Here is a 20,621-nt window from a genome sequence, read left to right as displayed (position 1 = left end):
AAAAAAAAAAAAAAAAAAAAAACAGCTCTACCACTGCATGCGGTATAGGATGCATTACGTACGTGCCAATGATATGATGAGCATATGTTGCCCACCTGTGCAATTTGCAGATATTACGCGTACATGCTAATACATAATTTTTTTTTACGCGAACGTGGTCAAGAGTAACTCTTTTACCATATCAATGTTGTACAAAAATGCAGGTACGAAAGTTGACCCCCCGTCGTTAAGCGAACTGGTGAAGAATAATAATGTGATGCCAGACGCTTCTTCCATCCTACATGAGCTGCGCACAAAAGAGGAGTTCACGCATCGCGCAGGGGGGGGACTTTGCGATGGAAAAGGCTGAAAGGTACACATTCTGCGTAATGGCTTCTACTCCGCTGAGTATGCCGAAACGGGTTTGTAGCCCCTTTTTTACTTATTGTTTGAATTTTGGAAGCATAAGTTGAGTTGCTTTCTCTGCGATTTGATTCAACCCCAATGAGCTGAACTTGTCACAGCGCAAGAGTTCAGCATGCAGAGTTGCCGAAACTAGCTATGGCTACACCGTGTTAACAAAAATGACGGGATGTTTTTCTATCCCTCTGTAACATTCGCATTTCGTTTGTCCTCAGGGAAACCATGTGGTGGTGCCCCCCCAACGTGCAGGACCATGGGTCTGACTGCGAATTTGCAAGTGACAAAAAAAAAAAAAAAAAAAAAAGTACATAAATGCATAAATAAGTACATATCGCGCAAATGGTACATCGGTACACATGTGAATATGTAATCGTTTGCTCTCCTCTTTAATGACGAGCGCGCGGTGAAGCTGGAACAATTTTTAAAACTTAACTTTGTTATGGCGCCCGTTTCGCGGAACAGCAACGTACGCAACGGTTAGGAACCCTTTTAACTTTTAAAAGCTTCCTGTTAATTTGTTTACCAATCATCTTTGCCATGTGGGCATCCGACGCACGTGTATTTTCAAAGTGCGTCCGTAGCACAAAAGTAAAAACGAATTTGCCTTAGCATATATCCTTAACTCCTTTTTTACAACGTGATGATAAAAGAAAACGGCGATGCTTTTACTTGTGCTCCTTTTAGCTATCTAAAAGGAAGCTACATGAAGCGAAATGAGCGTCAAAAGCGAGTAGTTTTCAATCTGACAAAATGAGGAAATGCAAATTTGGGAGGTTAAAAAATGGGTTCTCGACTTTGGCGTAAGTGCTGTTGGCATGCGTGCAGCAGCTCTGTACGTTTCCAATGTGCTTGACCACCCTCCTTTGGAGGAGCCATACAAAGACGTGACATCTTTGCTGAGAAGTATGCTTAACGTAATAGTGGCCACTACACCAATGTTTTATGCGGTTCCCTTTTTTTCCATCTTTCACGTGACAACTTAACATTTTCTCATTTGTGGATGTATCTTTAAAGCTACACATGAATAACTGGAGGGTCCCCTTACAATATTTCTGTTTCCCCATGGGGAAAATTCCCCTGAAGGAATCAAAAAGGCATGCAAACGAGCTGGATGCGTATGACGATATGGACTTTAAATATGAATTCTGTTCTCATATATTTGTGTGGTAAAAAGATCATTCTGTAATCCCCCCAAAATGGCAATAACGAGCAAGTGGAATTTTCGTAAAAAAAAAAAAAGTGCCGTTGTGTGGTTGCTCTTCACCTGTACACAAACTGTGCGCAGACGTTCTTACGACTCATCATTACATTGCTTCCTCTATCAACAATTTTTGTGACGATTTAAATGTTATATTTTTTTCTTTCGGATTGTGAAACTGCTTTTTTTGCGGCACTTTATATAAGCACACCAAAGGGGGGACCAAATTGGCGTACCACGCAGCGCACAAATGGCATACAAATTTTGGAGTGTTCGTAGGGGGTGTCATAATGGGTGGCGGTCTGCACGCTTTTAAATTTTCGTTGCAGAAGTAGCTCCCACAAAAAAAGGAGGAAATAAAACGGTTAAAGGGAAAGACCAAAAAGAAATGTCGATTCTTAAATGTCTATACGTTTGGGCAAAAAAAAAAGAAAAAGGCGCAGCTCCATTTTTCCAAATTGTAACCCCTAACCATTTCGATCGACTAAGGAAGAGAAGCGTGACAAATGCTGAGCGAAGCTTGTAGCACCTACTGTACAGCGTGCAGTACGTAATGTGTAGTGCGCAATGTGTGATGCGTAGTACACGGTGCATGCTGCGTAGTACACAGTGCACGCTGCGTGGTAGGAATCGACGGGCACTCTCCTGCAGATCCACCGACATGCACATTCAAACAAGATCCGAAAAAACATGTTCGCGCTTATACTGATTACAATAAAAAATGCAAGAAAATAATTTTCTTCACACGTTGACTAGGAATACTGCTCGCGTTTTATCGGCAGTGGAGATTTCCTTCCAAAAGGTGGTCACGTATTGAGAAGCGTATGTACTGCCTCCCAGATTTGGAAAAAAGTTATCTCCAATAATTAGGGGCATCTTGGGGTGAGGACTCTGCCATATAGGGGAACGCAAAATTGCCCAGCCAAGTGAGCACACAGTTGATGGGTTCCCTCAGCACGGTGTTGACGCCACGAGGGCTATCGCAACCGCGGAGTGGCATGGGCCTACTTCGTTGAAATAACCCAGGTGGGGGGACCCTCCTACTGGCTTTACGCCGACACACCGCCGCGTCATCACACCGCCGCGTCACCACACCGCCGCGTCACCACACCACTGCTTTGCCACACCACTGCTTTACCACACCGCTACTTCACCGCTTCAGCCCACGAACGCGATGGAGAGCAGGCTGCTGGACGGTGGGCCCCCCTTCAAGCGAAAGCACCAGTACGCAAATGAGCATGCACAGTATGAAATGCCCAAGGGTAGGCTCTTCCACCTGATAACGCGAATTGGCATATCGATCATAAGCATCCTGGTAATTTCCCTTTTCGTGAAAAGCAACAGTAACAGTGACATCAATATGAATAGCAAGAGCGCAAGGGAGTTTTCCATCATGACCATAGACGATACGACAAGAGAGCTGCTAACCTCCTTTGGGTTCCCCCCAAACAGCAAAGAGCTGGTGTACAGCAGTTTAGAAAAATGGGGCTTCCACTTATCCGACATCGCAGACGCAGAAGTGAACAAAAATTATAAAGAAACCGATTTGGACAATTACAAGTATTCAAAAAAAACCTACAAAAATATTTTATTTTCTTTTTTTGAAAAAAGGGAAACAAGTCAAATAGAAAAAAATACCCTTTTGTACACATACCTAGAAATACTTCAAACGAAGGAAATAAATAGCTTTTACGATTTTTTACACAATTTTTTGGTGCTGCAAGATTTAAATTGTTTGCCTGTTAATTACAAAGGGGTATACATAAATGGGAAGCTGTTCTTGTCTAATCATATGCAAAAAGTAACCAAAGCGGAGTTAACCGATGTGCACACGCTGATCAATGAGGGGCCATACCTATATGTCACATTTCATGGAGGAAGGAAAAAAAACTCCATTCATAATATCTGTAAATTTTCGAGGGATGGTTATTACTTAGGATCTGTACTACTACCTTTTGAAGAAAAAGGAAAATTTTTTAACTCCATAAGTCTAAGGGGATTGCTACTTCATCAGGGAGACTTGTATGTTACCGACTCGTTTAAAGAAAATTCCAAAATATTTCATTTTAGTGAAAGTCTGAAGGAGCTATCAAATAGGAGGGCCTATATCTCCACCTTTATTGAACAGGACCTACAGAATAACCCACTCATGATACACCCATACGGAATTAAAAAGAATGACCAGTATTTTTACATAAGTTCCCAGAATACTGGCACTGTCTTACGCTTCGATGTTAACAACGGGGAACTGGGTCCGCCAATAAATTTGTACCAAAACGTTTCAAATGGTCTAGTTATAAAGCTTAATAAAAATGAAGAAATCCGTGGCCTGGATTTCGACTCCATGGGGAAATGCTACGTATCGAATAAACAAGCCGGGGTTCATATATATGACCAGAATTTCAATTTAGTAAAAATTATTCCTGTTTTTTCTCCAATTTCGATTTTATTTCACAAAGAAAATAATCACATTTTTGTCGGTAGTTCCAAAACCCATGATATTAAAGAGTATGACATTAACAACTTTGAGCTAATTAAAGTGATAAAGCATCCCCTTCTTCGACACGTGGCGGGCATCATCATTCACCAGGACTCCATCTTTGCAGTTTCACAGAGGAAGAACAAGCTACTTGAGTTTTCCATTTCGACGACGCTCCTCAGGAAGATCCTCGTGGACGACTTCGCCGATATAGGCGAGCGTGTCATGCTCTCCCCCACTTGATGAGCCACTCCAAATGGGGGTGTTGATATGGTAGTGGCCAGCGCCTGTTGGGGGTATATTCATCTGTGTGCACTACGTACCAATACTTGTAAGCACATGTATGGATGTACACCTTTGTGAAACTTCTACATGCCTAGTTGAGAGTGCCCTTGTAAATGTCCACCTTTTCGACGTTCCCCCCAATCTTCGCTTTTTTTTTTTTTTTTTTACATTTTTTTCCAAACAACTTGGTGATTTTAAAAAAAAAAACGCAGCGCAGAATGGCATAAAAGACATCCCCATTTTTACTACCACAAATGGGTTACCAAACGGTTTGGAATCGGACTGTAAAGGATCATCCATGGTACCCTCTTTTTTCCCATTTGGCGCTAAATTCTGTTGGGATCGCTCAACTCACGCGCATAATGGAGAAGGGTCACATAAGGGGGAGTGTACCCAATAGGGTGAACACATACACATTCAACACATTGTACTTCGGTGCGCAGTAACCCTCGCGTAAGTGCATATGCGTCGAATTTTTTTGGCTAGTTTTTTTTTTTTTAACCCTCCGTAAGTGCACCGAACTGAGGCATTCCCACGGGGGAAACAAAATTATTTTTTTGCAGCGCGCCACAACTTTTTATCCCCCCAAAGCGGTTGCCTTTCAAGCTGCCACCACCACTGAACACTGAAGCCGCCCCTACCATTCAAATCGTGCTTCCCCTTTGGTGGGCCCAGCTTGACATAACATGAAGTGGCTACCCATTCTCCCGCTTTCCCCCGTGTGTTGCATCTCACCCAGCAGCATGATGCGCGAGCTCTGCTACGTACGCAGCATGGCGCTCCCCCCGATGAGGCCAAAAAGGAGCGCGTTCAAAATGACACAGAGGAGAGGGACACACCTCTTCTACGATAACAACGAGGTGAGCAACTTTTACGGCATTAACGAAAGCGGGTTTAGCAACAGCCGACCGCCCCCGTACTTACTCCGCTTTGACAAATGTAATGATATCATAGCGTATACAAACGAAATAGATAATGAGTCTTTGAAGCAAATAAAAAACCTAGCCATGCTCGACATCATAAAAGGACATGTGACAATCCTCCCAGATGTACACTTAGGGAAAGGAATCATAATCGGCTCTGTATTTTTAACGAAGCATTTTATCATCCCCAACGGGGTAGGAGTTGACATAGGATGTGGTGTTTTGTGTGTTAAAATTAACAAGTTAAAAAAAAAAAACCTCCACGAGGATGTCATAAATAATATATACAAGAAGATAAAGCAGAACGTTCCTTTAAGTTTCGATTCGCATGAAAAAGAAGTGTTTGATGCAAAAAATGTGCTAGACGGATTGGTGGCCAAGTATGCCAGCAGCAATATGGCTCATATAATGACCCCTAAGCATTTGAAGCAAATGGGGACACTAGGCGGGGGAAACCATTTTATCGAAATTGCATATGACGCATCAGATGAAGGAAAGGAGGAACCACTAAATGGTGACCTATCAGGAGAGAAACACCAAGATGATACCCCCCTCAGCTACAGATCCGAACAAAACCATTCCCCAGAATCTGATATTTACATTTTAATACACTCGGGGAGTAGGAACATCGGGAAGAGCACAGCTGAATTTTATGATGAACTGGCTAGCCAAGAAAGTAAAGTAAAAAGAAACGACCTAGCCTATCTAGACTTGAGAAAAAAACAAGGACAAAATTACTTAAAGGATATGCGATTATGTCAAGAGTATGCAAAATATAATAGAATTTACATGATGAAAATAATCGAAAAAATTATCAAGGAAGAAATTAACTGCACACTGGACTGGAAAAATGCTATAAACATACATCACAATTTTTGCAACCATGAATTGGTTACCTATGTCCACAATAGGGAAGTCAAAAGGGAATATATGTATGTAACAAGGAAAGGCGCAACCTCATCCATGAAAAATCAATTAGGCATCATCCCGGGAAATATGAAGGTCGGTTCTTATATCGTCCGAGGAAAGGGCAACAAGCTTTCCTATAATTCCTGCTCGCACGGTTGTGGTAGGGTGCTAAGCAGAACGCATGCAAAGAAAATAATTAATCAAGCCGATTTTGTGAACATCATGAGGAGCGTACGATGTGACACGAGTGCCAAAATTCGTGACGAGGCTCCTCAGGCGTATAAAAATTTGAACCAGGTTTTGCGAAACCAAGATTCGCTTATACATGTCGTTCGACGGCTTCTCCCACTGATTAACGTCAAAGGGGGGTAGTCGCGCTGCTGGGCGGGAGCAGCGGGAGTGTGCAGCCATGGTGTGCAACGAGAGCGATCTGAATGGGTTCCCCTATGATGGGTGGTTTCGCAATGTTGCCGTGTCGCCCACGCAGAGCCTCCCGCCTCGAGCCTCTTTTGCGATAGTAACACATGTGCGCGCACATCGGCACAGAAAGCAAAGCCGGCGAAGTGTGCAGATACATGTTCTACGCACACATGCCGCTCAAGTGTGTAGCTTTTTTCTGTCAGCATTTGACGGCAACTAGGTTTGTTCCTTTTATGTTGTAGTTATAACGCCCCCGTTTATTTTATTTTTTTTATTTATTTTTTTATTTTTACTTTATTTTTTTTTATTTTGTTTTTTTTTCCCCCTTCAATATCAGCCCCATTTGTTCATTTACTTGATCATGTTCGAACGAGGCGGAAACTTTTTTCGTTGGCGATCTTTTGAAGAGATTCCCCCTCGGAAATAGCCAACACGGTGATACTCGCCCCTTTTTTAAGAAGCAGCGTGTTATGTTTTTCCTTTTCTCATTTATTTTTTTTTTTTTTGTTCTTTTTTATGTCTTTTTAACTCTCTACAATTCGCCTCCATTTTTTGTTCACCCTTTTTTATAAAAGCGTGGCGTGTTTCTTTCTCCATTTCGCGTCACTTCAAAAAAAAAAAAACCCAAACGAGAAAATTGCGAAACAATTCGTTAAGTAAAATTGCTACAAAGTTAAAGAAAAAAAGAAAAAAAAAATTGTTTGTATACTTCACTACTTAATTTTGAACTTTACATTTGTCCCTTATTAGGGCCATTTTTTAAATCCGTTTTTTTTTGGCCGCACACAGAAGCGAACCCGATGGCAAATGTGACATATACATTTTTGCTGAATAGTGAAAAAAAAAAAAAAAAAATAGTTTTGATTCCACGGGGAGGCATAAAAAATAGCGGCGCCATGACGGCATAAGAAAAATGTATTAACATATTGACACGTTAACATAGTAACCGCTTAACATAGTAACTCTTAAAATAGCAACCTCTCAACATAGTAACCTCTCAACATAGTAACCTCTCAACATTGTAACCTCTCAACATAGTAACCTCTCAACATAGCAACATTTTGACGTGCCAACATTTTTGTGCATCCGCAGATATACTTATAAATGACCACGTAGGCAGCTACGCGTGCGTATGTTTTTGTGCCCACCCCGGCCTGGCTTCAGATTAAAATGCGAAGGAGCGAGGAAAATGCTTAAGTGCTCATAAAGGGATGACGCGGAAGGAATGAAAACAGGGGTAGGACTGAAAAGAGAAAGAACGCACAAGCACCAGGGGCCCAAAGCGACAAAGAAAAGCAACCAAACCAAGCAGAGCTGAACCAAGCAGAGTCGAACCCAGGAAAGGAAAAATATACGGGTGGCCATTTGCGCAAGGGACCAAATAAGCTGAAAAGCTAATAAACTGACGTATTGAAGAACAAACAAAGCCAAAGAGCAAGTCGAAAAATAAAATCCGCATTGAGCTAACGTTTTTACAGCTGTGCGTATTTACAACAACAAAATATATATTCAAATATAGAACACAAGAACCCTCCGCAGTTACAAGTGCTATAAGGCAAGAAAAAAAAAAAAAAAAAAAAAAATGACCATGCGTGAGTATATATAAACAAATAATTATACTCGTTTGTATAACCACAAGAACAACTACAAACAGGAGCATCGTATCGTAATTGCGAGAAGAACGATTACCCGATAGATCATGAGCAAATAATTAGATGCAGTGTATAGTGGGGTAGGTCGATCTTTTCTTTCGCAGTAGTCAAAAAAAGGGAGTTCACTAGCATGCAGTCGCTTTGTTGCGTCAAACCGTATTCAGTGATTCGACAGCACTGCGTGTACGCGCAGCCGTAGGTATATAACTCGCGAGTATGTTTATTATACCCGCACATGCACGAACGCAAAAACCGTAGGAGCTGTGCGCGACCCCGTTGTTTTTGACACCGCTTTACGTGCGAACAGATATTAATAATGGTAACCAAAAATAAAATTAAAAAAAAGCAGGAAGATATGCCACCTTGCATATTTCTTTCAACATTACGTGAGAAGCATTTTTACTGCGCTCACGCATGCCGCAAGAAAGTAAAAAACAAAACAAAAAAAATTGTTAAGTAGGAGTAGAGCTACTCATAGGCGTGTCGACTCTGTAGGGAGTATAATGCCCTGGCAGGAGGAGTACTAACCTAAGTGCGCCCCCTCGTGCAACTCCGCACGCAGTTGTTCGCACAATTCTACGTGTAACCGTACGTGCAATCGTACGTACAACCCTTCTGATAGCGCAAAATCCAGTGCAAATAGCGCCAAAAGGGAGAGGAGGACCCTACTCCCCCCAAAAAGTTTGTACACCCAACTTCGGAAGAAAAACAGAACGAGGAAGAACCTCCCCACCTCATCAGATAACATTACTGCTGCCTCAGCACAGCTCAACTGCACATATGTGTGACGCGCTGCCGAAGGAAGTCTCCCCCTCAAAAAAATGAGCTGCAATCTCGCAACTTTTTTCCTGAAGAGAACAAAAAAGCAAACCGATCTTTGAAAAAATGACGGACGACGCCATCGATTTCGTCTTTTCCCTCATACTAGATACAGAATTATATCTTTGCGCATTCGTATTGTTAACCTATTTCACAACGAAGAAAATAAATAAAATAATTCAATCCAATTTTTACCAAAATGACGCACTCCTAAATAGACTCTCCAAACACTTCTACATAGTAGATGTGAAGGCCTACTTTAGCCCCCTGAAATATATGTTTAAAAGTGCACTATATCATACCTATTATTTTTCGTCCCTTTTGTTTTTAATTTATTTGTTCAGACTGTATACTTCCTACAAACGTTGGATTAAGTTTTACTTTTTTTCTTTATTGAATATTTCTACCGACCCCTCTATACACTCTGGTGATGATAATTCTGATGCCTACCACCATGGGAACTCGAGTGGATTTGATGTTACCTACTTGGTTGCCTTCATCTTGGGAGTGATTATTTCTTTCATTTATTATAAATACCTTTGTAGATTATTTAAAGGGAAGCACAAATATGTTACGGTGCATAAGTCCAGTTTGCAGCACTACTGCTTTGAGCTAGCCAAAGTAAATTTCAGGGAATATGTAAAGGTGAAACCAAAGAAGGGATCAAAATTTAGGTTCGATTTGGACACCAACATTAAGCCTCATTCCACGTTCATCAACGAGTCTGCTGCCACGAAAGGAAGCGGCACGAAAACTGGAACAAGCGGAAACGGTCGTGGTGCTGGTAGCAGCGTCCCCAGCGTAGTTGCTCCAAAGCCAAAGAGAAACATCCTGTTCCGCATGTTCAACATCGTGTACGTTAAGAACCACGTCCTGTATGATGAGAACGTACTCTACGAAGATCACCTGAAGAACAAGTGGCAGGCCAATCAGAAGAACAAAGAAGGCTTCCTTTTAATGCTTATCAAGTTAGTGGAGAAGCTCGTCAAAGCGATCATCAATTTAATTAATGCCGAAAATAACGAGACTGGAAAGGGTGCTTCCGGAAAAACGGGCCAGGCTGCCACCGGTCAGGCTGCTACTGGTCAGGCTTCTACTGCTCAGGCTGCCACCGGTCAGGCTGCTACCGGTCAGGCTGCCACCGGTCAGGCCGCTACTGCTCAGACTGCCATCGGTCAGGCCGCTACTGCTCAGACTGCTACCGCTGCGGGGGGGGAAACTCCGCAGGAAGGGGTGAAGCAACCGGTGGATGGAGAAGCAACTACGGGAGTAAATCAACCAGAGGGGGGAGAAGCCACTACGGGAGTGAATCAACCGGAGGGGGGAGAAGCCACTACGGGAGTAAATCAACCAGAGGGAGGAGCAGCCACTACGGGAGTGAATCAACCAGAGGGTGAATCCCCTGAAGTGGAGGCCCGACCTATCCACGTAGCACCCCCCGCGCAGAGACAATCGAGCGAAACCACTCCACAGGAGCAGACCCAGGGAAAAACCAACCCAACAAACATGACACAGATAAGGGGATCAGCACTGAAGAGTAGTGACCAGCAGTACAATGACATAAACCTATGCGAACTGGATTTAAACCCATACGATGTATTTGTGTGCAATTCGCATTACCAATTTAAGAGCATCCTAGAAGTGCTCATGTTACACATACCGATATATTTCCTATTCAAAAATAAACTATACGTAAAAACCTGCTTCACAGTAGCCATGTATGTTTTCAATTACCTACTCTGGAATTTTATAACGTTCCTAGCGATGATCAAACCGTCACTCTTCGTGTACTACTACGTACTGAATGAGCACATAAATCATATCCTAACAGAAAGCATTAATGACCAAGAAAAAAATATAATCCTGCACTTTTTCTATGGGTTCTTTTTTGCCTCACTAATATATTTAAAATATCATTTCAACATGGAGTTTAAGTTGATAAAGGTGGAACACATGAATCACTTCCATCGATTAATTAACAGATGCATAGCAGAGGCAAACAAATTGAAGTCTAGAGGAATAATCAGAAATTTTGAAGCTATGAAAATTTTTCCCTTATGTATTGATTATAAAAATAAAGGGATCTTAATCGATAGAGGACTGCTGCGAACAGCTGCGGAACTCCAACTTGTACTAAGACAAAGGAGATTAAAGAGTGCAAAAATATGCTTCCAAAATGTTAAGAAAATTGCTAAACATTGTGATGAAGATACTGCTATGGAAATGTTTAAACGATTGAAATTTGTTCTTGTAAATGAATTGCCCCATCGAGTTGCAGTAAACCTTTCCCTTATGATCTCGGATGAAATGTACGATAAAATTAAAAGGAATGCCATCGATTCGTCTTCCTCAGAACAATCCAAGAAACACCCACCTGATTGCTTATGCGAAACGCTCAAAAAAACTGCCATTCATGATTTTATTAAAGCAGCCATGGGTATTGATAAATCCAATGCAGAAATGGGAGCAGCGGATCTGGGGCAAGCTAACGAAGATACGTCCGACAACAAGGGAAATGAAAAAAAATGACAAATGAAACGAGCAAGGAGTGCATCCTGTAAAAAAAAAAAAAGGACACATCGACTACAAATAGTCTATATGCCATTTTTGAAAAAACGCTGATGAAGCAAAGAGTGGATGACCCTTACTGAAGCACTAACAAAAAAAACAAATTACGAAAAAAAGAAAAAAAAGGGTTTGCTCATGTCTTCCCAGACACCGTGAATAAATACACGGCCCCACCGTTATCCGCTTCGTGGTGCGTAAGTATGTATGCCTCCCTCATGGCACGCATGCACGCCCGCGCATCGTACCAACGCTGGTTCGGGTTGGACCCAGCTGGCGAACAAACTGCCGCCATTTTGCCGACAATCCCCCAAACCGCGCGTAAATACGCCTATTTACGTAAACTTTTTTTTTTGAACATCGTCAATTTTTTTTTATTTGCAAAATATCCGTTACGGATTCTGTTTATGTTAATAATTTTCTTTTTCTTTTTTTTTCCGATTTAATAACTTGTTTTCCCTCTCCATTTTAAATAACCCCAAAGTGTTTTGAGTACATACCACGAAGGGCGGCCGCTGGCTGTCGGGAAGGAGCTCCCCAAATGGTGCAGATGTTCCAGCTGGTAACGTTCCCAATGCGTAACTTTTCAACCTCCACCAGTGCCACTCCCTCCAGTGCAACTCCCTCCAGTGCAACTCCCTCCAGTGCAACTCCCCCCAGCACAACTCCCCCCAGCACAACTGCGCTCAAAAGGGGTGCCTGTTCCACTTGGTCCTGTCCGGCTTCCTGTTCAAAAACTTGAAGGGGCTCTTCTCCGGGACGTAGCGATATTTATAATTCTCGTACAGCTCCGAATGTGTGTAGTACACTGGAAGCAGTTCGTCCTTGTCCTCCGTCACAGCCGTCTGCTTCTTCAGCCAGTTGTCAAAAATGTGGACGCCTTCATCCCAGTCGTACTTGAACTCATGGTTCTCCTTCCCACCCTCCGTCTTCTTATTTTTATATTTGTTACTAACTGAGTAAAACTTTTTAAAGTCTTCCTCCAAATCATACGTATCGTCAAAAATACCCACCCCAATGTAGATATTCCCTGCAGGCCCTAAAATAACGTAATCCTTATTGTTTTCAATTTTCCTTAAATTTTCCTTGGTCTTTAACAAGCATTTGCACAAATTTAGGGAAGCCGAAACGTAGTCAGCTGATTCTTTGTAAAAGGGTTGCGTGTGCACATAATTATATTCGCTAAATGCAAAGAGGAAAATTTTAACAGGAAGGTACGAACCTGGCCTCATCATTAATTTCAAAGAGCAGAACCCATCAATCGAATTATTTATTCCATCGGGATAGAACCATAACTGAAGTGAGTCAAATCCACCGAGGTTAAAAATATCTGACTTTATGGGCTGTCCTAACCTCTTTGGGTATTGTTTACATAACATGGGGATGAAATTTATTGGCCAAATGAAATTCATACCTACTGATACATTTGCTGGATACGTTTCTGCGGATCCGATAAATTGGACATCAAAATAATTGTTCTGAACTTTCTCTAGACTTCCAAAACCTGTGTTGTTATTAGTCCTTTGGTAATAATTATTGGAATAATAATTTTCTTCTAATTTTTCCTGATCAGTTGAGTCAAGCAAATCTTTCACTGTATCATCGTAGTACTTCCAATTTCCTCTCTTAATATCATTTTCTACTTTCAAATTCCATCTCCTTTTTTGTTTAATGCCACTGTCTTTCTTCTTCTGTTCTTCTCTTTTCCTTCCAGTTCGTAAAAACACATTGGTTGGGTTTATATATCCTGGCGACTCTGAGTCGTACTCGCTTTTTTCGTCCAGCTCTTTTATGTCTTCTCCATGATTTAGGTACATATACCCTGGGTACTCCCTATCGTATAGTATTTCTCCTAATTGGGAATCTATATGATGGTGCCTTCCTACTTTTTTGTACCTTTCTATTTTTTCCTCCTTCGTGAGTTTTTTTCCATTGTTCTCTCCCACGTTGCTGCTTTTAGGGGGGCTCTTCTCCCCCTCGCCGATGATAGAGAGCACGTCTCTTTCGAAATCGGGCATGTCTTCTCCTTTGTTCTCCCCATCGCGGACCGTGTCACGCAGATTCGCGGACGGCTTGGATACCGCTTTATTTTTCTCCCCCTTGCGGAGATTTCCATCTGAGCCACCGCGCACGTCGCTCTTCCGCCTGTTCGACTCCACAAACTCGTCGTACTCCGAATTATCGAACGGAGTGGCAATTTGGGGAGAAATCTTCACCTTCCTGTTGTCAGCAAATCCTTGGAAGTCCTTCCCATCAATCATCAGAAGTGGTAGTCCTTCATACACAGAAATGTCCTTGGGGTCAACTCCATCAAACGTCTCCTCTGGTTCACCACTCTCACCTGTCGATTCGTCCGACGCTTCCTCCTTGTTATAGTCAGATAACCTTTTGTACAAATCTGGACTAATTTCCTCTAAGTTTTCTACTTCTTCTAAATCAAGACAGTCATCATCATATGTGCCCGTCCCCTTTTTCTTCCCCTCCTCTGGAAACAAGTTCTTAAATTGTTTGGGGTTAAAGAACATACTCTCAGCGTACACTTTTTTTTCATGTCGTTTTTTTTTTCAAAATATCTTTTGTGTCCTTTTAGTAAGTGTGTCCGCAGGGCTTGCGCTTCCTCCTCCGCAAGGCTCCCATTTCCTTTCTGGCATCTTGGTAAAAACGTGTTTTTTGTGAAACCGCACGGATAGGCATACGCATATGCATAGGTGTACAGGTGCGCACTTTTAGGATAACTGGGTGGGCGTCTGCTCGTTCCCCGGCGGGTGTCATGCGCGGGACAAATGCTTTGGCCACTTCTGCTGTTTGTGAAAATGCACAAGCCGTTTTTTAAAAGCGCGTAAGCTATTGCAGCGGCATTCAGCAGGGCGCGAATGGGAGGCATTATTTCAGGCTGCGGAAATGCGTTTGGGTTTGCTTGGCACAGCTGGCGTTCGTCATCTTGAGTATGCAAATTGCAGAAGCGCAAAAGAGGCGCGCGTTGAAGTCGTACAGGAGTTGATGCGGTACAAGGGGTACCAAGATAAGAACGTTATCAAGGTACAAACGTTGAAATGGTACAAATGGTGCAAAACGGTCATGTTTATTCCTCTCAGTTTTGCTCCCCAGTTTGCTATTTTTTTTTTTTTCATTTTTTGCGACTGGGCAAGATTCTTAACGCGCCACGGACGCGTGCACATCACGCGAGTGTGGATTAACGCTCGCAGGAACTCTACCCATTTCGACTCCTTCCTCGCACCTCGTTGAGATGGCGGCGAGGAGAGAAGTCCCAGAAATGCAAACGCGGAAGGGAAAGTGAACCTCCTCTTCTCCTCAAATGAGAAAGATATAACACTTGCCAAATTAGCGTTAAAATGGCAAATGTGGCAACAAAAAAATGAAATGAAAAAAAAAAGGGCAGATCGGGGCATGTCGTGACATGCTGCTACACAGCGTGACATATGGAAATGAAAAGCAACAATGAGGGGGTGGCGTGAGGTGATTTGGCCTGTTCACTTTTTCTTCTTCGAAAGTTCCATCTCCTTGTTTCGCTCGTTCAGGTCCTTTATGATGCTATATACTTTGCTCGGTCTGCAGAAAAAGTCGGGCATTTCCATGTGTATACAGATATGTACTCACAAGTAGGCACTACTGGGTAAGGGGAGGTGTGCGGGGGTACACCAAAAAGTGCACCGCGTGAGGGTTCGAAATTGTGCAAGAGGGGTGGTACTCCCTAGCTGGTGAGACGTGTAGATGGGGGGGGGTGCATAGACCCGCTCAATGGAAAATACACACACAACATAGTTAGATGACAACATGCACATTTACACATATATTGGCACATTAACGCACACTTTGGTGAAGACGCACCTGCCATATACGAGTCGGTACTTCAAAAGCTCCACTGCGCCCTCGCTGAGGGTATTGTCCTTGAGTACATACTTCCCAAAGGTGAAGCACACGAGGGTCTTGTCTATCTTGCGCGCCTTGGAAAAGTAGGCTGCCATGTTGGCGGCGTACTTTATATCCTCGTCTATTTTAATATCCGCCAAATTTAACTCGGGCGTGATTATTTGACCATTAATTTTTTTATTTCGAAGGATGACGTGCCCCCCTGGATGTTCATGCACATGAAACCACAGATCATTGAACTTCAAAATTTGAGTCGAAATTTTCTCATTCTGTTTGCTATTTCGTCCTATTATCAAAAATGGGGAGGACAAATCTGTTTCATTAATTTTAATTAACAGAGAACCTTTATAAATATTTTGCGAACTTTTAATTGCATTTGGCTCAACATTTAAAATTTTTTTTTTTAATACTTGTTCCTTTTCTTTATTTTCTTCCATTTTTTTTATATATTTTTTTCTGTTATCTTCGAGAGAATTACATTTTAATTCCTTTTCAATTAGCTTCAATGCGTCAAATGTTTTATTGTCAATCCAGTCCGTCATCTTCGATATGGTGTGGTTGAACACGCTCAACTTGTTTATATTGTCATGAAGTAAGTACGCTCGTTCGCACACCTCCCTGTCGTTTTTATACTGCTTGATCATTTCTTCATACTGCGGGATTTTTTTTCTGATAAATTCTTTGCAGAACTTTAAAATTGTGTAAAATTTATTCACGGAGAGGCCCCTTCCGTGGTAGTAATAAACCAGCTCGATGACCGTTTCGAAATGCGTTTCTTTGTCTCGTGGGGCGCTTTTGTTTACTCCCCCCCAATTGGTGTGGCCCGGTTTGTCATTTTGATCTCCTTCTACCGCGTCGCCGATTGGACTTCCTACTGCGACATTTTCCACCTTTCCGTTATTCATATTTGTTTGAGCGGCGCATACATCTTGGGGAGTAGCATCTCTCCCCTTACCTTTCTTCAAAAACTTTACAGCCGAATAGACATTCAAACTGTAGTCAAAATGGGGGTCAAACGAAAGCGCTTGGTCTTTTTCCTTTAAGTTTAAAAAGCGGACCCACTTAATGTATGCCTTATTGAAGAAATCCAGCAGCGCACCAGAATCAATTTCTTCAAATTTGGCATTGCTGGGAATATTCAGGTAATCCAAAAATTTTATCACCGTGTTGTAACTGAGTCCTTCGTATAAATCCAACAGGGACGAAATAAAAATCTGCTCCCTCCTTGCTTTGAACAAACTTGAAAAGGTGGAAAAAAAATCATATTCATTTGGAATAATTTTACATTCATGATTTGTGGGGAAGTTGTAAATGTGTCCTTCTTTGTATGATTTGTCTATCACCTTCTCTGTTACATAATTATGAGGAGAAATTAAAATTTCATTATTTACCTTGTTTATAAGAAATGAGATGCAGGAATTATTGTGGAGATCAAAAAGGAGAGTCACTTTTCTTCCACTGTTGCTGAGATCAGCTGTTTCTCCATTACCCAAAATGTCTTCGATGTCGATGTCTTCATCCGTTTTTCTCTTTAAGATAAAATCAATACATAATATTTTGACGAAACTTTTTTTTATATATATATCCGAAATGAGTGAATATTTCAAGACGGGATTTAATTTCTGTGCATAATCATCGTCAATAAATCTGTTAAAAAGTTTTTTTATTTTCAACCCTAAAGAAATTACTGGATTGTCATTATCGTAACAAATGTACAAATAATAGTCCTTTTCTCCCTTTTTATTCAAATGCAAGACGATCGTTTTATGATCTGCCTGTGTTATGTGCTCCACCACGCAGTCTTGTAAAAGGGCGTTCAATTCGATTGCTAATAAATGCAGCGTCGTATAATCCATTCGTTGTTCTTGTGCCCCGTCTTCCTGTGCCCCATCTTTTTGTGCCCGTAAATTCTTTATCCTCTTACTAAAACAGTTTTTCGAGTTCTTTATTTCATTTGCCTTCTTTTCCAGCACCTTAAGATATGCTTCGTCTGTTTGGTCATATTTTGTATACTTGAAAATGTTGCTGTCCTTGTGGTCATTTTTTTCACCTTCGCTATTTTTCAGTTCACTTTCGCGGACCTTTTTCCTGTTAAAAAAAAATGCCCTCTTCATTCCATATTTCGTCTTATTGTCCGCTATGAAATTAAACTTCCCTCTGCCCTGCTGGAACAGACGTCTGCTCAGAATTACGAGCCACGCATTCATCACACATGATAGGAAGAAGGTGGAGAAAAGCAGCACTTTGCCTATTCGTAGCAGAAACATGAAACCGGGCTGGGGGGGGAGTGGGCTTTCGCGATGGTCGCCTAGCCGCTTCTCAGTTTTGCCGCCTACCAGTTTGCCGCTTACCCGTTTTGCCTATTTGGCTTGACTTCCTACACCGCGGCCAAAATTGCAAAGTGCAACTTCTTCCCGGCTGAGCGCTTGCGTTGGCGAAGCGGACGGGAGAAAGGCGCGGCGTGCAGGAAGATACACCATATAGGAGCTAGCGGCACGTCAAAGCGTGCGTGTAAAATCGTTTGAAGTCATGAAGGGCGTGCTGCGGCGAAGGGGCGCATTCATATACTGGCTTGTGTGCCCCTTCTTGGTTTCCGCGCGCAGTTGGCTATGGTGGGCCAGAAAAAGTGCTCAAGGGGAAGAAGCACACGCTGCAGATTAAGTGAGCCAAAAAGGTAACCACGATTTTGCTCCGCAGAAAAGGCAACTATACAATCTCCCTGCGCAGAAGTGACAACTACAAATTCGCTGCAGGAAAAACGCTGGCGAGATGGCCATAAAATCGCGCAAAGGTTCCTACGGCTCCCCAATGGGACAGCGTTCTTCCCCGCATGGGATTCTTTTTTGACCAATTCATGTGAAGAAACAAACACCAGTATGGAAGGAACTTTTGTCGATTAGTTCGTTTCCATTTGCTCCGGCTATGTGGGGATATGGACGTGGGGTTGAACGGTAAAATGAAAAGGCGATCAGGTAATTGAGCCGGGGGGTAGGCCCACGGGGTGGTGCGCAAATGGACGCTGGGTGAAACGCCAAGTGGTCGTCTCAGTCAAGTGGCCAACCACACTGCATGCAGGGGTAACTCCCCGCGCGCAACGTCCTCTTTCGCACCCCTCCCCGTTCGTCATTTGGTTTTTAATTGGGGAAAAAAAAAAAAAAAAAAAAAATTGGATAGGCATAGCGATGAAAATAGCGGCTGACATAGCGATAACAGCAAGGGAGCGAAAAACGCACAGCAAGCGTACCCTTAGAGGAGAATCCTGTACTTCTCCTCGGTGGGCACGCTATTCACCACACATTTGCCATCATACGAGAGAGACGCAAACACCCACGCGTCCGTTTTGCTCCACCTTCCCTGATAAACAGACTCCTCGTGATCCGAGTATGTTTTTATTAACTGATAGTTGGTGTCCTTTTTCTTCAAATTTAAGTTGGCCGGATAGCCAATTTTGTGCAGCTTGACTGTATTGTCTGAGCTAGTGCTTAGCAACAACTCATCGTGAAAATTGTTAAAATGGATGGAGGTGACCCAATGCGAATGAATATTAACTGTAAGAAATGCATCACTCAGAAATCGCAAGTCCCAAAATTTTACGTAGCCATCATTTGATGAAGTTACAATGACATTTGGAATGTTCGGATTGAAGTCGAGGGATGATAAATCAGCCTTATGGTTTGTAAAGGTCGAAAATATTTCCACGTCATTTTTGATGTCGTATCCGTACACATTCGTGTTACTAATAACGGTTAAGATGTTATCGTGATGAGGGTCGAAGATGCCATAATTCAACTCCCGATCCATGTTTTTGGACGCAACAAAATCCATATCGTTTTGGCTCCTCCCGAATATGTTGTAACGGTACTTATCTATAATTGCAATTCTACGAAACTCGCCCGCATGATCGTCCACCGCGATGTGTTTGATGCCAGCATATGGCTGGTCGGCTCTCAGTTCGCACAGTTTGTCCAGCTCTGCTTTTCCTTTCCCCCTATCCAGCGACTTCTGTTTCGCTCCTTTGTCGTTTGTCAATTCATTCGCTATACTGTTCACCCGTCCGTTTTCCTCCCCATCATTCCTTCCTTCCTCCCCCCCTAGATCGTCCAAATTTCTACTCTCTTGGTTCGCCTCCTCCACCTGTGCCATGTCGGGGTCTGTCTCCCCCTCTGCAACGAGTTCTTCCTCATCGAAGTTGTTCAGACTGCCCCTATGGAGAAAACACCTACATTCCAATCCACCAGTGTCAACGCGAACCTGGCTAGTACTCCCAACATCCGCAGAAACAACCGCCGACGTACACACAAGAATGTCTTTCCCCTTGCCATCCCCCTTTTCACACATATCTAAGCAAACCAAGTGCTTCACCTCCTCCTTATGGTCAAAAATTTCGACATTCCGGACAGTACAGGATTGATCATTATACTCAATTAAATGAATTTCATTGTCGGCAAAGGGGTTACTTGTGCCTAACAAAAAGTAGTGCAAATGGTATGACTGCTCGGGTAGTTGGATGTTCAGACTGCTCAAACATTTGGACTTAAAAGGTAAGTAGTAACTATTTTTGAGAATTCTCCCAGAATGCATCATTAGGGTAGGGTTATTCTGTGGCGGCTTCTTCGTGATGGGTCGTCTCTTGTTCATTCGGCTTCTCCCGGTTACACACATGCACATGCGTTTATGTGCCCTCTTAGGGAATCTAGCCAAGGTAGAAGAGTATTTGCTAAATGACCAGATAAGATGGGAGACCCTTTCCCCCCAAAAAAAAAAAAGGGTCAAAAAGGTGACAATAGAATGGTGACCTATTCTCCGTGCAATGTGGCGAAAAGAAGTAGCGGGCCTACACAGTTGCGCTTTAACATTCACGCTCATGTACATGTACGTTTGCACGTATCCCTGTGCACGTTCTCGCCGCTACGCCTCTCCGGTGAGCGAAGGGCGCTAAGCAGATTCTGCTTGGCTTATCTTCCCCCCTACACAGATCGAAACGCGTCCCTCTTCCTGCGGATTTGTAAATAACCCCCCTTTGGGAAATTGAAGATCTACCGTTCCGTTATACCATCTTAGTTAATACAAAAAAAAAA

At 42.6% G+C, this 20,621-nt stretch overlaps 6 protein-coding genes across 6 annotated transcripts; 3 read left to right on the top strand and 3 right to left on the bottom strand.

The window, feature by feature from the left end:
* Nucleotides 1-2,321: 2,321 nt before the first annotated feature.
* On the top strand, nt 2,322-4,322 carry PCYB_144790 (hypothetical protein; the record flags this gene model as incomplete). The annotated part of the gene is made up of 2 exons (XM_004224950.1): nt 2,322-2,402; nt 2,763-4,322. The coding sequence occupies 2 exons, from the start codon at nt 2,322-2,324 to the stop codon at nt 4,320-4,322; spliced, it is 1,641 nt and encodes a 546-aa protein (XP_004224998.1).
* Nucleotides 4,323-5,106: 784 nt separating this feature from the next.
* Nucleotides 5,107-6,567, top strand: PCYB_144780 (hypothetical protein; the record flags this gene model as incomplete). The annotated part of the gene is made up of 1 exon (XM_004224949.1): nt 5,107-6,567. A coding segment is annotated over exon 1 (1,458 nt), but the record flags the coding sequence as incomplete, so codon positions are not given.
* Nucleotides 6,568-9,153: 2,586 nt separating this feature from the next.
* On the top strand, nt 9,154-11,616 carry PCYB_144770 (hypothetical protein; the record flags this gene model as incomplete). The annotated part of the gene is made up of 2 exons (XM_004224948.1): nt 9,154-10,123; nt 10,520-11,616. The coding sequence occupies 2 exons, from the start codon at nt 9,154-9,156 to the stop codon at nt 11,614-11,616; spliced, it is 2,067 nt and encodes a 688-aa protein (XP_004224996.1).
* Nucleotides 11,617-12,338: 722 nt separating this feature from the next.
* PCYB_144760 (hypothetical protein) lies at nt 12,339-14,203 on the bottom strand (the record flags this gene model as incomplete). The annotated part of the gene is made up of 2 exons (XM_004224947.1): nt 12,339-14,150; nt 14,180-14,203. 2 exons carry the CDS (start codon nt 14,201-14,203, stop codon nt 12,339-12,341), a joined length of 1,836 nt encoding a protein of 611 aa, XP_004224995.1.
* A 940-nt stretch (nt 14,204-15,143) lies between these two features.
* On the bottom strand, nt 15,144-17,810 carry PCYB_144750 (hypothetical protein; the record flags this gene model as incomplete). Its single annotated transcript, XM_004224946.1, has 2 exons — nt 15,144-15,222; nt 15,502-17,810. The coding sequence occupies 2 exons, from the start codon at nt 17,808-17,810 to the stop codon at nt 15,144-15,146; spliced, it is 2,388 nt and encodes a 795-aa protein (XP_004224994.1).
* A 980-nt stretch (nt 17,811-18,790) lies between these two features.
* Nucleotides 18,791-19,747, bottom strand: PCYB_144740 (hypothetical protein; the record flags this gene model as incomplete). Its single annotated transcript, XM_004224945.1, has 1 exon — nt 18,791-19,747. A coding segment is annotated over exon 1 (894 nt), but the record flags the coding sequence as incomplete, so codon positions are not given.
* Between the last annotated feature and the right edge of the window lie 874 nt (nt 19,748-20,621).

The sequence above is a fragment of the Plasmodium cynomolgi genome, chromosome 14, assembly GCF_000321355.1.
Source record: "Plasmodium cynomolgi strain B DNA, chromosome 14, whole genome shotgun sequence".
NCBI classification, from domain to species: domain Eukaryota; phylum Apicomplexa; class Aconoidasida; order Haemosporida; family Plasmodiidae; genus Plasmodium; species Plasmodium cynomolgi.
Note: the sequence above shows the minus strand (reverse complement) of the source record. Positions and strands in the feature narration are given on the sequence as shown.